Below are 16,031 nucleotides of genomic sequence, written 5' to 3'. Positions count from 1 at the left end.
TCTGTAATTCTGAGTCTTATACATCAATATAAATAGCTCAACAAACATTTCTTAAAGCTACCAGATAGAGGTAATAAAATACAGTCCCATCTACATATAATAGACAGATAGAAAGGACTGGTTTGATTTATTACCTCCATTGATTCACACAGATAAATCACTGGACCTTTTTAAGGATTTGGGCACCAAAACTTTAGAAATTAAATCTGTTGATTTATGAGCCATTAAAAACTTTGAGAAACAGCCTTTACAGGATGATCTGTAAAAAATGGTATGTAAAGTTCACTATTATGGTCTCCCTGAAGCTGAATCAACAACAAAAAAAAAACCCAATATGATACCAAAGATTAGTCAAACCTTCTCTTAAACTTCTCCTTTTGACATGCCCCACCCGCACCCCTCAAACGCAAAGCCTACACCTTTGATCACCTTTTCCAAAAGTATCTGTTTAATTTCTTTCATAGTTTCCACAAATCATGGAAACATAGTAGTTGTCCAGCAGCATCAACAATGATGTGTTTCAACAAAAAACTACCACCACATGGTATGTCTAATTATCCTCCTTTCAAAAGCTATTCTTTGCTGTTTTGCCCTTCAGAAGTGCTTGTGATGTATCTGGTGACAGACAGAATGCAATGGTGCAAGGTATGATGCTACACTCTTTTTTTTTCAGAGTTCTGCTAATAAACTGTGCCCACTGGGAAAATAAGTGGGCATATCTACACACCAGGTGCAGGTACACCTCAGGTGACCAAGCGGAACTCAATCACTTGGCTTTGCATTGTTTCTTGGTGGGATGGGGCCAGGGTGCTGGTTCTGCATTGGTACCTCCACATGGTACTGAATCGCATGTGCTGCAATTACTGACTTGCGCCACTGCCGAGTAAGGGTCTCTGCATTTTTCCTTGATATAGTTGCTGGAGATCATGAAAGGGGAAATGTGGTATCACTGTCAAACTCCCCAAAAGTTTTTCATGTATCTTTAAAAACAGTAAATATGACTCCCCCAGGGATAGAGGCTGGATATGAGGGGATGACTCCAGCTGAGTTTGCTCTGCCTTCCCTGAGTGAGTGAGTGGGTATTCCCACCATTCTCTGCTCCCTCATTTTGTGGTTTGGACTTATTTTAAGTGCACAAAAGGCTCGTTGACAGCCCCTTGTGATGGGCTGAAGGAGTGCTCCAAACAGACTGTTTTCCAGGGTCTTGTCCAGGCATGATTCCTCATGTTTTACTGTTTGAAAAGTTGCCATGACATGTCCTGAAGAAACCTGCAGAAGAAATGCTGGCCTGGTTCCCACTGGGCCAGGCTCCCAAGCATGACACTAAAGGTCAGTGGTTCATTCCTGTGGAATCCCGGTCCTCTTCCGCATTCATTTTCCTCCTTTTTCCAGTCCCCTAATCTGTTAAATCATGTGGGGAGAGGCAAGAGAGAGAGGGGGAGGAGTATGTGATGTAACCTCCGCTCCGGCAAAGTTACGAGACAACACCATGGTGCCTGCAGCTCATGCTAGTTTTACGGTGGGTACCGCTGTGAGACCCTGAATCGTGCTTAAGAGATGGGAAGATCCATCACATCTATGTGAGACTCAGCAGGTGATGTACTGACCTCACGTGTGGAGAAGAAAGCCGAGCACAGCCTCTGCTTAATGGCACACGCTCTTGCCGCTTCTTGTTTTGCTGCCTGCCTGCGTGCACCTGGAGTGAGAGGAGCTGCAGGGACACCCCTGAAGAAAGGGAGGCACGAAGCCAGCTGCACTGCTGGGGTAAGTCTGTTCCTGCTTCCCGGGTTTTCCTCTGCATTACAGGCTGACAGTTTGGGGGAAGCAAGGGAAGCGGAGTGGAGTGAGCTGGAATGCGTATGGATTGTTTGAGGGCATGTAACCATACGAAATCCCTGCTGGATTGACTCCGAGCCAGCTGATAATCACTGACTAATCTCTCTGCTGGCAGATTTTGCCCGGATTACAAGGGCGTGTGTCTCTGTGTCAGGATGCGTACGAGATGTGCTTGTGCTGAGGGTCTCGGGGTTTGTGTCAGAGAAGCACACCAAAAAGGAGTCTGACTGCAACAAGTGCCTGTAGACAAGAAATTTGTTCAAGTATGCTTCTGTCACTGACACGGTGCTGTGTGTACAGTTGCATGCCAGGCTGTGAGGTGTGCAGACAGGGAGGTGTAGGTACAGGATGTTTTGTTGCGTGTTACGTTTCACCAGAGCAAATCTCTTTACAACTGGGATACAGCAAAGCCTTGTTAATTTTAACAGATTTTATCAAGATGTGCACAGTCAAAAGTACAGTTGGTAAACAGTGGCAGGCATGCGCTATGCATTTGTAGTTCCAGCAGAACTATGTGGTCTGAAAACTATTCATATTCATAAGGCTCCTTAAAACACATTTATATCAGTATAAGAGGCCTTAGATTAGGCTACAGTTTTCCCTGTCGTGTAATGCACAAACTGCTGTGCTGCAGGGACCCAGCGGGCACAGGGCAGTAGGGGACAGGTCCAGAAGAGGCGTGGGTACCCTTATACTCAGCAGTCAATGAAAAGTCAAAGGAGAAAATGTACTTTTCTCAGTACCAGGAGGAGATTAAACTGGGAGGAAGCTGGTCCTGTATATTTGCTAATGGAGATAACAGATTACACAAACTGTTGAAAGTAACTGCAGTAAAGTGTTTTTGAGGTGAACTTCCAAATGTCATTGAAAAGGTCTTCCTGCTAAAGGAAAGAAGGGAAGAGAAGCATATTATATATGACTTTTCTACTTTAATATACTATATTATAGAATATATACAAGATAAAGCAAAACAAACTTAATATATAAACTGAGCCTCAGAAAGTCAAAGAACCAACGTAGCTCAGTTAACATCTCTGGAGTTGCAGCAGTACTGAATTAATCCCAAACTGCCTGCTAGCACTGTCAATCTCCAAGAATGCCTGTGGAAGGATGCAGTTATGCCACCTGGTGCGTGTCCTTGCATAAATGTTGTGCCTGCACTGCTTTAGAAAAAATATAACGTGATTGATTTCCCAACACAGTACACAGAGCTCCTGGCTCTGGTATATCATGTGCAGCTACTCAGAGTATTTTTAGGGGTGAAATTTCAACAAAATATCAAAATCTGGAAATAGAAGTTAAAAAGCTTATAATTAACAGGGGCGTTCTCTTCCTTCCTTTTTTAAACATGACTCTAATCCTGGTCCAAAATTTCAGTTTCTACAGAGAGCAAACTGTTTTCTTTTCATTAGCCGTAATACTGAGCCTTTGTCTAAGGAGCCTTCTTATTCAAGACTCTGACAAGGCTAAGATAAATGGGATTAATCTGATCCTGAGGATGCTAATTTTAATTTCTTTCCAGAACTTGTAATGGCTTCAACTTGGCAGAAAACTCAGGAATTCTACAACTGGGTCCTTGAAAGTGGAGGTAGGTAGAGATGCTGTATTAAATAGGAATTTCCACATAAAGAGCATGATTATGAAGAATAAGCCTAGAAGTAACACGATTCTCATATGAGCTCACATTTTTTTCACTAGGCAGATTTTCACTTTTCCTTTTCCATGAGCACAAACTTCCGTTAAGTCTTGAAATATATCTCAGGGACATTCCAGCTGAGTCACAGTAAGGAATGAAGGGATGGGGGATTTTCCCTGCCCATAGCTAGGAATTCTCAGCAGCTTTCTCTTCAATGTACAGTGGACTCTGACAGAATCATCACCAATATGCGCTCAGGATTGCCCGTTAATCTGGACTATTTTAAAAAGTGAATTTTTTTAAATGTGTACTTGTGTCGTGGGAAAGCTTAGTAGACCAAAGAGTTAATACTTTGAGGTTTAAACTCCTTGTGATGCCAGTAAAACCTATTATCAAATTAAATATTGAAAGAAACCACTTGTTGGTGTTTGAGATTTGACATTTTGCAGTTAAGAGACTTCAGATCTTCAATAGCTAGAGGATCGGCAGGTCCAGTTTGGTCCCACAGGGCTCTGTTGAGTTCCTGCGTGTAAGGAAAAGCCACTAAATGACATGAAGGTAGAATGGCAGGCCTGGATGGTAACTTTGACAGGAGGAGGACATGGGACATAGTGCTCAGGCTGTAAGTGTTTCAGGACTTGAATTTCAGAAGAGAGTCTAAATTGGGATTCAGGACTTCTGACGGACTGTAAAATCCAGAAGTGGAATATCAAAGAGCTCTTGACAGAGCCCAAAACAGGAATTGTAAAGAACAGGGAGATTTATAAGGGACAGGGATTAGAGAGTCATGTGGATAGGGATGATATTAAAAAAAAATATCCTGAGGCCCGTAGACTCACCAGTGAGTCAACTAAAATTCAGTAGAGGACTTCTGCAAGGATCTCAGGGCTAGAACAGTGAGAGGAGTCTGGGGCTTGGGACTGGCAGGTCAGGAAGCAAAGGGAGATGCTGAGGGAATTTAGCAGAGCAGTGACCACAACAGGAAAAGGAGAGGAAGCATGAATGGGAACTGGGACGTGTTTGCAGATATAATGTATCCTGCATTTCTGTGGATTAGGGATGAGGCAGGATTAGGAGGAGGTGTCTGGGATGTGCCAGCTTTAGCTGTGTGTTTTGCTTTTTTCAGATCCAAGGACAGACCCATGGCCCCTGGTCCACTCTCCACTTCCAGTCACACTTCTCTTTGCCTCCTACCTCTTGATCGTGGCACTGGGGCCTGTCTACATGCGTCAGCGGAAACCACTGAAGCTGCGAAGCCTACTGATTGCCTACAATCTAGCCATGATGACATTATCAAGCTACATGTTTTATGAGGTAAGGAGACAGGATTGACGCCTAGGTAAGCATCTGGCAAGTGTGTGAAAGCCAGAGACATTTCAACAGCTTTTGCTGATGGACTTTAATGAAGTGGCAGCTGACTTGGACATGTCTGTGTTTTGCCACAAGAGGAGCAGTATTGCCCTATTGAAAACATTGTTTCCAAAGCATACCTCATTTCCTCCCATTTCTCAATCTTTCTCTCATTCATAAAATTAATATTGAAAGGTTCCTGAATGAATGAGTTGAAAGTTGAGATCTCTCTGGCAGACACAGAGCGTACGGAGGATGTGCAACCTCCTCATTTTTTCTCAGGCCTGGCTGGTAAGGAACCCATTTCTGAGAATGAGAACTGTTTTTACAGACTTACGCAGTCCTCTCCAAGAGTGCCAAGCACACTGCAGCTTCCTGCTGCCGAGAGTATTGATAACATTGTTTTCAGTTTGTTTTCAAAGCGTAAACCTTTCTACCAGCCTGAAAATTTTTCAAGAGAACATGGCCAAATAGGTTTGAAAAACATTTTGATGTCAACAGATTTGCCCTTTCAGTTTGTAACAGAATTGTTACATCTTGTTAAAGCAAATTGTAAATTTTTTTTGAGCAAATGCTATTCAATCTGAGAACAGGTATGAAAATTGCTTGTCTATACTTGATTATTCATTATACTGGTTAGTTGGTCCAGGTTTTGGCTTTCCAATTAATAGGCAAATGCAACCAGACAAAATAAAACAGTATGAGATCTTTTCAAAGGAAAGCTGAGTACTTCCAGAGAGATTCTAAAGCTTAGTATTCCTGCTGCAGCATTTTTGAACACTCCAGTGATTACATGAAGAGTTTCAAATGTGCCCAGACTGAATTTTCTTTTTCAGATTCCAATAAGGATGTGAAGTACTTTGTTTTAGGTTTTTACTATTTGCTTAACTGTTTAAATTGCATGGATTTTCTGTCAGTGAGTGCTAGAATGAAACCCTATTATCTTAGTGTTAATATGTACATCTTTTTGGAACAGATGGCATTGAACAGAAAATGGATCTATTGCTTTTCTTTTGTTTCAGTTTCTGGTAACTTCAATCTTGGATGACTACAGCTACCTGTGCCAGCCAGTGGATTACAGCCAAAGTGAACTAGGAATGAGGGTACAGTTCTATACAAAGCTTGCCTTAGGCCCTGCTCCTTCTGTGGGTATGCAGATTGTTTCGCTCATAAATAGCAATTTGCATGCCTAAGAAGGCTTTTACTCCAGTGTGTTTCTTATAAATCTATTTCATTAAATTGTCTGCTTCAACAGTTGCACTTGGCTTTAGTTCTGGATAAATTAATCTTCTCAGTCAACATAGGCATCTAAGTTCCCTCTTTGATCCCTGGAGAGAGAGTGATCCTACCATCTGAAGACAGATGTCTAGTATAGCTATTGCAAATTACCTCTGAGAATATATGTGATTCTTTCCATTGACTATATAAGGATTCTGGGTGATCACTATCAACAAAACCCACATTTTCTATGTCTCCATCTTTGATGACATAACTCTTACTCAGCACTTCTTTTAGCAGGGGGATTTGGCTAAATCTATTCCTTGTCTGGCCATCACAGGGAGGTTTGGGTCCCAGCAACTTCAGCTTTCCAAAATGCTGCATGAGGTTTTTTTTCTGTTTGAATTCAGAGCTCCTATGCTTTGCTTCCAGATATAAACAGGCATTGAACAGATGCAAGCATGGATATTACCTTTTCAGTTTTTTAGATAATACCATGAGGCTAGAAAGTTTCTGAGCAGCTCAACCTTGCCTTGTCAAAGAGCAAGTAACTTAGCAAACCAATCATCTAACTAGCCACAGCAACTGTGAATGCCTTTCCTCCCTCCTAGATGAACAAAACAAACAAACAAAAAAAGCAACAGCCATAAAAGAGCCCCTTAGTTTTTCCCCTTTGCTGTCGATCCCAGGTGGGCAGCGCTCTCATAGCGCATAGCTGAAAATCTCAGGCAGCGAGGCTGAGCAGTGATTTTCCTCTGAGGTCTAACAGCGTTTTCTTGTGCTGCCCAGCAGATGGCAAGAGTGTGTTGGTGGTTTTTCTTCTCCAAAGTCCTCGAGCTGCTGGATACGGTAAGGAGGGCTCGGCTCGGCTCCATAGCGGGACTGGTGCTGTAAATAAATCACTTCCTTGTCAGAAAGGGGCAGGGTGCCAGCAGTTAATGTCCTCAGTTGATCCTGTATTGATTTGGTTGATGCTTTTCAGTAAATGGTGTTTGGATGCATTCTGCTCTGCCTGTTTGTGGGAATAAGGCTGTCAGTGTTAAAAAAGAGGGCTCAGCTTCAGCATGCTGGTTTTTGGAAGTGTTTGGCCTGCAAGGATCCAGCACCAACACTGGATACCATGCTGCTAGGCTTCCTCAAAAGCTCCTTTCCAGAATAAAAGAATCGCCGCTGTCCCGTTTGCCCATCTCGATCCCAGTAGCTGTGCACATTCACTCCCCAGCACCCTTCCTGCCCAGTGGGCATTCCCTCCTAACCACAGTGCTAGGGGAGAAGCTTCAACCTTGGCTGCTTCCCAAAATGGTCCCCCAAAATCTTAGCTTCCAGTTGATTAAGACTGCCAGACAGGATCTGCCATTGCCTGGCTGGCTGGATAATAGTGGGTAGTTAGGCAGTAAAGAAACTGCAAATGTATGAGTATGTGTCCTGGTATTTTAGCTGCCACCGATTATCCCAAAGCTGTTAAATGTTTGTGTCCCATATGAAATTGAGAGTTCACCTGAAGACAGTACCATTTTACAGCTTGTCTTCAGATCTCCTACTATATTATAAACAGTTGACTGAACTAACAAAGGAATCCCATCGCTCTGCAGGACTAAGCTGACTTCATAGTCTAGTGATCTTTGGGGGTTAAGTTGACAACACCCTGAAAAATGAGTCAGTATGTGGAGCCCTCCTATGCCTATTGCCAGTGGATTGACGAATTTTCTCCCTGTTTTCATCAGCCACAAAAGCAATTATTTGTAATTTCTGAGTCCCTGAAAAGCACATTCACTCTTTGTGTATGTGTGTATGTGTGCACTGAAATACAGTGACCTGACACATATTCATCTGCCAAAATCATTATCTTTGCTAATGCAAATTTCAGAAGGGATTGGGCATTCAACACAGCACTTTTTCTGTAGATCGCTCTCTGGTACCAGTAAACATCTTACTTATGTCCTGAAAAAGACCAGACCCAAGCAACTGCAAATTATATGGAAGCTCAGTCAGAGATTCAGATGTGTCCACTTTGGCCCTCGGGACCTGAACCCAGAGGTAAAAATAGTTGGGGATCTGTGGAAGAAATTCTAGTCTCCAGTTCTTCCCCATTCCAGATAATATAAGATGTATTGCATGTGTTGAATTTCACCAGTTTTTATCCACAGAAGAGGGAATGAGTTTGGGAGATTCAGAATCATTCTTACCACTTTTAGTGTAAAATCTTGTCTAAACACATCAACTCGAGATTTTCCTTTGTCTGTCTTCTTTCAGGTTTTCTTTATTCTGCGCAAGAAACAAGAACAGGTGACTTTTCTGCATGTGTACCATCATGGCACTATGCTATTCAACTGGTGGTCAGGGGTCAAATATGTGCCTGGAGGACAAGGTATGCTTCTGTAGACACCTTGTGTTTCAATTTTTCTTTCTTGTGCTGTGGCGATAGCATAAACAGTGCAGATGGGCTGACTGGCAGGTAGGAAGCTCACCTGTTTCCAAAGGTGTGAAAAATATGTGCGTTTCAGTGGATACCATCTGCTCAGCTGTTTGGGCTGTTTAGACTGCTATATTCACTGCCTCATCAAGAATGAGAATGTGCCAGTCATTCTTTGTCCAAACTGAAACAATAACATCCTATTTTTATCTCTACCCAGACCAGCGCTCTCTCAGTCCCTGTTCAGCTGGGCCTGGTGCAGCAGCCCAGGTTCTGTCTCTCCTGCTCTGACTGGGTCCTCACACCCTTTCTGGTCTGTATCTAAATGGCTTCTCCTTTTTGCTCCACCAAAGAGAAGCATCTGAAGCTGGCACAAAGTACTAGACCACTATAGACAGGCCCTATACAAGATGCTGGGTATTCTTTTTTGGGAAGCCATTTTGGCTACATGGCCTTGACAGCAAAATGGTATGAAATGCTTAGCAAGAATTCTCTCCTCTGTCTTTGAAGCTCTTACGTGTCTCTGAACACTAGATATGGATGGGATGGACATATGCTGAAAGGAGAAGGTAGAATATGGCATGCTTCCTAGGCAGAGTCAGGATTGAAGATTCATGCCTAGTGGTGCTATGATGTATCTTGAACACATCATCATAGTGGCTGTGAGTTCATCATGGGGTTGGTCTTGAATGGTTTGTTTATCTTGTTCATCCTGACTTCTTTGCTCCTCAGCCTTCTTTATTGGGATGCTAAACTCCTTTGTACACATCTTCATGTACGGCTATTATGCCCTGGCCAGCCTGGGACCACAGATGCACCGTTACCTATGGTGGAAGCGTTACCTAACCATCATGCAGCTGGTAATTAGTTCCATGTGTTCATCTCTTGTGTCGAGTGTGATGGCCCCTGCTGTCTGTCTCTGCTCCCTCACTGGCTCAAGTCTTTCTGTTTGCTGCCTATGGAAGTCACCATGTCCTTAGATGTCCTCATGTACCACTATGAGAGGTGAACTGATTGGTGACCTACTCTGAATGGTATTCTCAGAAAACTAGCAAGAGGCCTTCAGTGACCATAGCAACTAATAAACCCCCACCTTTATAATAGGAAGGTGTCATAGTTCAGCCCCGATCGGAACCAGACTACACAGTCTCTCTCTCACTCCCCCCACCCTCCAAGAGAATAGGGGGAGATAATATAAGAAAAATGGCTCAAGGTTTGAGATAAGGACAGGGAGAAAATCCTTAAAGTTACCGTTACAGGCAAAACAGACTCAACTTGGGGAAAAAGATTCATTTATTTCTAAAACTAGCAGGAGAATGAGACAGGGAACAAGATAACCTCCCCCCACCCTTCCCTCTTCCCGGACTTAACATTATCTCTACTACCTTCCCCCCTCCCCACGTGGCACAGGGGGGAAGAGGGAATGGGGGTTGCAGTCACTTCATCACGCGTTGTTTTACACTGCTGCGTCATTGTCAGGGGAAGAACTCCTCACATTCCTCTCCTGCTCCAGTGTGGGGTCCCTCCCACGGGCCACAGTCCTTCGTGAAACTGCTCCGGCGTGGGTTATCTCTTCCACGGGGTGCAGTCCCTCCAGAACAGCTGTCCCAGCGGGCCCTCCACGGGCCACAGCCTCCTTCAGGCCTCCACCTGCCCTGACGTGGGGTCTTCCACAGGCTGCAGGTGAATCTCTGCTCCTCTGTGGACCTCCATGGGCTGCAGGGGGACAACCTGCTTCACCATGGTTGTCACCACGGGCTGCAGGGGAATCTTGGCCAGGAGCCACATTACTTCTCCCCCTCCTTCTGAACTGACCTTGGCGTCTGCAGCTATTCCTCTCAGAAGAAAAATTCTTCACAGCAGGCTGGCAGACGCCTCTCAGGATATTTTTTAGAATGGAATGGTTAGGGTTGGAAGGGACCTTCAAAGGTCATCTAGTCCAACCCCCCTGCAAGGAGCAGGGACATCCCTGAGGAGATCAGGTTGCTCAGAGCCTCATCCAACCTGGCCTTGAATGTTTCCAGGGATGGGGCCTCCACCACCTTTCTGGACAACCTGTTCCAGTGTTCTATAACTCGCATCGTAAAAAATTTTTTCCTAATTTCCAATCTAAATCTACCCCCCTCTATTTTAAAACCATTACCTCTCGTCCTATCGCAACAGGCCCTACTAAACAGCCTTTCCCCATCTTTCTTGTAGGCCCCCTTGAGGTACTGGAAGACTGCTATCAGGTCTTTTACATCTCATTCACTTCTCATCTCCTCTCCACCTCTTGCAGCCGGGCTGGGCCGAGTTGGGCCCAGTCGGCTGCCCAGCGGGAGGCCAGAGGGTGAGGCCTGCAAGGCCCACAACGCTTGCGCCTCCCCCTCTCTGCTCCCGTTCAGCTGCTTCACATCTTCTCTACGTTTTTTTCTGTTTTCCCCTTCTTAAATACGTCATCACAGAGGCGTTATCATGGAACATTCTGCTACCAATCAGCTTGGCCTTGGCCAGCAGCAGATCCACCCTAGGCCCAGCCGAGTCCACTCAACAAAGGGGAGTGACTTGTAGCAGTTTCCTACAGAAACTACCACGTTAGGCCCCCCCTCACTAAACAAAACCAGAACAGAAGGAGAGACAAAAAGTAATAATTAGATTTCTCCTTTTCTGTAGTAATGACAGCATTTCTCCCTCTGGAGCCCTGAAAACACAGCTTGATTTTGAGAGGTATGGGGCAGTAACTTGGGTAAACTTTGGATTCTCGATAGGGCAGGAGTTTGGGCAGCCTTCGTTCTGTTTCTTCCAAAAGGAAGACTATGTCTAACTGCTGGCAAAGAGAGACGAGTTAAAGTAAAATATGTGTGTTTGACTCTTTCTGTAGAGAATCCCTTTGGATTTTCTTTCCCTCATTTCTGAAGAGGTGACAGATCCTGACAACTCTGTGATTTTTCAAAGATACGGCATAAAAGCAATGTTCCAGACAACGACAATTATTATAGTTAAGCATGTGGGAGAGTTAATTCCACACAAAGAGAGGTTATGCAAGCAAGAAGTATACAGTTACCAGAGAAGAGGAAGAAGAGGTAGGGTAAATGTAAAATACTGGTGCACTGAAGGCTGGTCCAGAATTCTTATTATTCTGAATGGTGAAAGCAGAACAAGAAAGCATTGCATGAAATGAAAAGGTGTTTGTAATGCTAAATCCAGCACAGGAAATCAGTTTTTATTTAACATATTTTCAGTAGGTGGGACACATTGCTTCAGGGTATTGAGAAAAGTGACTTAGTAAAATAAAAAAAAAAAGGATTAATGTTTAAATGAATAAAAGTAGAATCTGTAGTTTCTTTGTAAGCTAAAATACAAATCAAAATCATTAGGGTATAATAATCTGATTGCCACTAGGGAACAACTTTTGTTTCCATATTCCATGATCTCAGTTACTGGCCCATGGCAGAGAAGTGGCGCAAGGGCAGAGGTCTGCTCCTAAGCAGGAGAGGCTGGATTCCAAACCTGCTCTCTGCAGCAGCGGACAAGCCTCAATGTTTGGTGGACACGTGACAGCCTTTCATGTTGGGAAAATACTGTTGGGCTTGAAATATAAGTTTTTCAGGGATGTCAGGAGAAGCAAGCAGGTGATACTCTGGGTTGAGGACACTACTAGTATGTTGTGATACTCTTTATGATGGACCAAATGGTCAGTTGAGGTACATCTTCTGTAGGTTCCCTCATCTGGCTGCTTCTTTTTTCCCCTGCTTCCAGTGCCAGTTTGTAGCCATTGCTGCTCATTCTTCCTACAGCCTCTTCACAGAATGTCCGTTCCCTGATGGCTTCAACACTGCAGTCTTCCTCTACATTCTCAGCCTTATTGCTCTCTTTCTGCACTTCTACTATCGGACCTACATTAGGGGAAAGCAGGAGAAGCTAACTTAAAGAAAATCAAAGAGGAGAGTGAGCACAGTCTGGTGAACTTGCACATTCTCTGCTACTTCTAACATGATTGCATGAAGAAAATGTATTTGGGGAGTGTGTGTGAGGCTCGTGTGCAGACTCACAGTTGCCTTCAAATATCTCAAGTTAGGAAGAAGAAAAGGAATGACATAAACTAAGGGATTAAGGTACAGAGGAGTGAGCTTAATTAATCTGATGCAAAGCCAAGCCATGCAGTCATCAGCATAGCAGCCTTTGTGAAATTAGCACCAGAAGATCTCCTCCTTCCCTTCCATGTGTTAGCTCAGTTTGAAGGTCTAACATCCAACCATGACTCCTTGGCTTATTTCTTAAGCTATTGAGGGTTTCTTTGCATTCATAAGACTATCTATCTCAGGCAGAGTCAGGTGCTTCCAACTTGAAAGCAGTGTCCAGTAACAGCAGCAGCCAGGAACTCACTGGGACTGCAGGATGCACTCACCTGTACACTGTCCCAGCCTCTTCATATAAAGGAAGCTCCCACTAGGACTGAGGTGAATTACAGCTATATGGCCCTGATGGGGCCTTATATCAGCATAAATGTGATGGAAATTGGACATTACATTGTCCAGCTGGACAGGTGCCTCTGTTCCTTTGCTATTCTGAAGCTAAAGAAGGCATTATTAGCACTTCCATCGTAAGTAATAAACTAATGCAGTAATAATAATTATGTACCATTTTCTGGAATGCTTATTTGCCTGTGATTGCATGCAACTTTTAATGCATGAAGACCATTTGACATTGTTCCTTATAGATGCCATATTTTTTAATAGAAAGAATAGATTGAGGTTCCTTATACATAACATTTTTCCTCCAATTTGTTATTATTATTATTATTATTATTACTGTAGAATTTTTATCAAAGATAAAATTTTTTACACCACCATAAGCAACTACTTCTACTACCTAATTGTGCAAGTATTAATACAAAATGTATAAAGTCAATTCATTGGCTAGTGCAAAGCTGCAAAGCTTCATTAACTTCAGCAAATCACTTATTGGCTCCTTTTTTGCTCCTAAATCAATTACAACTAGAATTTGTCACTTATATTAATCTGCAGGCAGTTAAATAGTCTTGAAGTTTTGATCTAGTAGTGCTTTGAAAATCCTAAATTCAGATTTTAAACTACAAAGTGGCATTTATTTATTGCATTCTGCTTTTTTTGATTAAAACAAGTATTACGAAGTAGTGATTTTTTCACAGCTGAAACACAAAGCTCTCGAAGGAGAGGATTAGAATTAGTAACAGGGTGCATTGCCATTGCCAAGCCAAATTCACCTCAAATGTAAAGAAGTCTAACTCCTCTGGGAATTTCCAGAGAATTAGATGCTAGCCTGAACCTTGCAAATGGATGTACACAAAAAAAAACCCTGTATGCTCTACACCAATCTGGAGTTTAGTGGGTGTGCAAAATAAATGCAACTTGTTCATCATTGCTGTGTGTTCATATGCCAAACTTTTTCCTTTAGCTACTACATGCACATGTGTAAGATAAAACAGTATTCTTCCATTCTATGATTCTATGATTCCTTGCCCTCCTCCCCTTCACACAAAGAATTTGCTTACATTACCACAATGATACATCATAACTGTCATTCCATTGATTTGAGTAGTCTTTCTTCTGATTTTCACTGGTGAGTATGAAAAGCAAAGCAGGGCTTACTTTACATCTATGTACTAGCTGTTTTTCTTCCTGTCAAATATTTTTCCATGCTACTTACCATATAAATTGTACTGCTTTTTGCATACTAGGATGCTACTTTTGTTAGAGCTTTAAATATTAAACCGCTGGGTGGGTGCTCCATTCTTCTCTTTGTTTGGTAAGGTAAGGAAAAAAATCTGTGTATCTAACATACTGTATTCATGCTGAGGGTTTCCCCAGAGGCCTCTCCAGCATTGAAGACTTAGTGCAAGTAAAGCTGTCGCGTTACTCCTGTCCACTTAATGATTCACTTACGGCCCTATCCTGCTTAAACCATCAGTACATTTGGCCCCCTGGTTTCATGTAGAGCACACTTCCCTGCAGCTGGCTAAATTATCTGTGCTTACAAAGAAATCTAATGAATTTAGCTCCTTTTTGCTATATGTGAGGGGATCACGAGTGGGTCTCAACCTCAGTTTCCCCTCACATAAGTTTTTTCAGATTGCAGTTACTCATTTCAAGGGCTTCAGTAATAATTTTATACCAGAGTAAGCATTACATATTTTGCTTTTCCTTTATTCATTCATAATTCATAACTGCTTTAAAATTAGAAATGAGCAGGAAATTTGGATTAGATTACTCAATGTTTTTGCAAATCCACTCCTTTTTAAAAATATATACATTTGTAAACATGTCATTTAGCTGTTTTTAAGCAGCTAAATTTGTGTCTGTGTATGACAGAGCTTACTGCAATGGATTTTGGACTGTGACTGGCCACACAACTGGTAACAAAATATATAAAGGTATGAATTTGACACCTGACAACTTGAAGTCAGTGACTGATCACCTACATCACACTCCACTGTAACTATTTGTCCTAGACATGTAACGGTTGATTTATCTATTCTTATTCCTCTTCCTTGCAGCCTGAGTGGTCTGATCTTGCACTTTTGCATTGGTAAAGAGCTTTTTGTCAGCGTGCCTTCAATAACCATAGGATGAAAGTTAAGTATTTTCAGTTGGGTGATAAGGAGGGATTAAGTTTGCCCAGAAACACCATGCTTTGAATACAGAAACAGATACTGGTATGGAGTGCAGCCGTTACAGAAGCATCAATGCAAACAAAATTCACTTGTGAGAGTATTTGCACTAGCAGTGAAGATAAAATTGCATAGGTAGAGCTGAGTGGCTCTGCAGGTCTTGATTCTTTCCTCCTTTTGATTGCACGCACTTGTCTTCATTCTTCTGTTTTACATTGGGATATCACAGTTGGTACTGTCCACTTTGGGGCATCCTGTTGCGACAAGAGCAAAAACCTGAGAGCAGAGGTACATGCTCCTGGAATTTAAAATAGAATAAAGGCACAGAATGAGATTTCCCCATTAAGATCAAGTCCCCAAGAGTTAAAGATTACACTACCATAATGCACTGTAAGTCAAAAAGGCTGGAAATTATAAATTGCAAGTTTGTATGATTCATGCTGTCTGGCAGAGTCTAAAGCTTTGAGGGTGAATTTAAAATACCCTGTCACAGCTGGATTTATAAAAACATCTGGGCCAATGCTGATCCCACCAATATCAATGACAAAGCCTGCAGATTTCACTGGAAGCAAGATGGCACAGCTGTGTGAAAAACAATGCACTCGCCTATATGGCCTGGTTGCAGACTGGAGTGTTACTCAAGCTTAATAGATGACTTTTAAGGACACAGTTTTGTGCAAGTCTCCTCTGTATAAAATGTGGGTCATTATACATTCTTACAGTAGTTTACATTCACAAGATGTAAAGCATAATGCAAGTAGTCTGTTTAAATGAATAAGCTTGATATCTGGTAGTGCTCAGCATCTTTCCTACTGTTCAAGTCAATGTAAATTATGGATGTTCTGATCAAATTACTTTTGAATTAACCAGACCATTTACTCAATGCCTACTTTCTCTCTGAAGATAAATGAGAGGGATTCTCATTTTAATCAAAACAAAATACAGAAAAG

At 42.5% G+C, this 16,031-nt stretch overlaps 1 protein-coding gene across 3 annotated transcripts; it reads left to right on the top strand.

Annotated features, from left to right (window-relative positions):
- The first annotated feature begins 1,506 nt into the window (after positions 1-1,506).
- Positions 1,507-15,074, top strand: LOC104483132 (very long chain fatty acid elongase 4-like). 3 transcript variants are annotated; one of them, XM_086762952.1, is made up of 8 exons: positions 1,507-1,764; positions 3,359-3,424; positions 4,599-4,786; positions 5,845-5,925; positions 6,830-6,889; positions 8,294-8,408; positions 9,186-9,313; positions 14,968-15,074. In XM_086762952.1, the coding sequence occupies exons 2-8, from the start codon at positions 3,367-3,369 to the stop codon at positions 15,001-15,003; spliced, it is 666 nt and encodes a 221-aa protein (XP_086619078.1). In that variant the 5' UTR covers positions 1,507-1,764; positions 3,359-3,366; the 3' UTR covers positions 15,004-15,074. The 3 variants fall into 3 exon arrangements, with proteins under 3 accessions (XP_086619078.1, XP_086618995.1, XP_086618915.1); XM_086762869.1 differs by lacking the exon at positions 14,968-15,074 and adding an exon at positions 12,192-13,231 and having other exon boundaries at positions 6,833-6,889; XM_086762789.1 differs by lacking the exon at positions 14,968-15,074 and adding an exon at positions 12,192-13,231.
- Positions 15,075-16,031: the final 957 nt, after the last annotated feature.

The sequence above is a fragment of the Chlamydotis macqueenii genome, chromosome 1, assembly GCF_036417535.1.
Source record: "Chlamydotis macqueenii isolate bChlMac1 chromosome 1, bChlMac1.mat, whole genome shotgun sequence".
In the NCBI taxonomy this organism is placed as follows: domain Eukaryota; kingdom Metazoa; phylum Chordata; class Aves; order Otidiformes; family Otididae; genus Chlamydotis; species Chlamydotis macqueenii.
The sequence above is the reverse complement of the archived record's forward strand: the minus strand, read 5'-3'. Positions and strand labels throughout refer to the sequence as shown.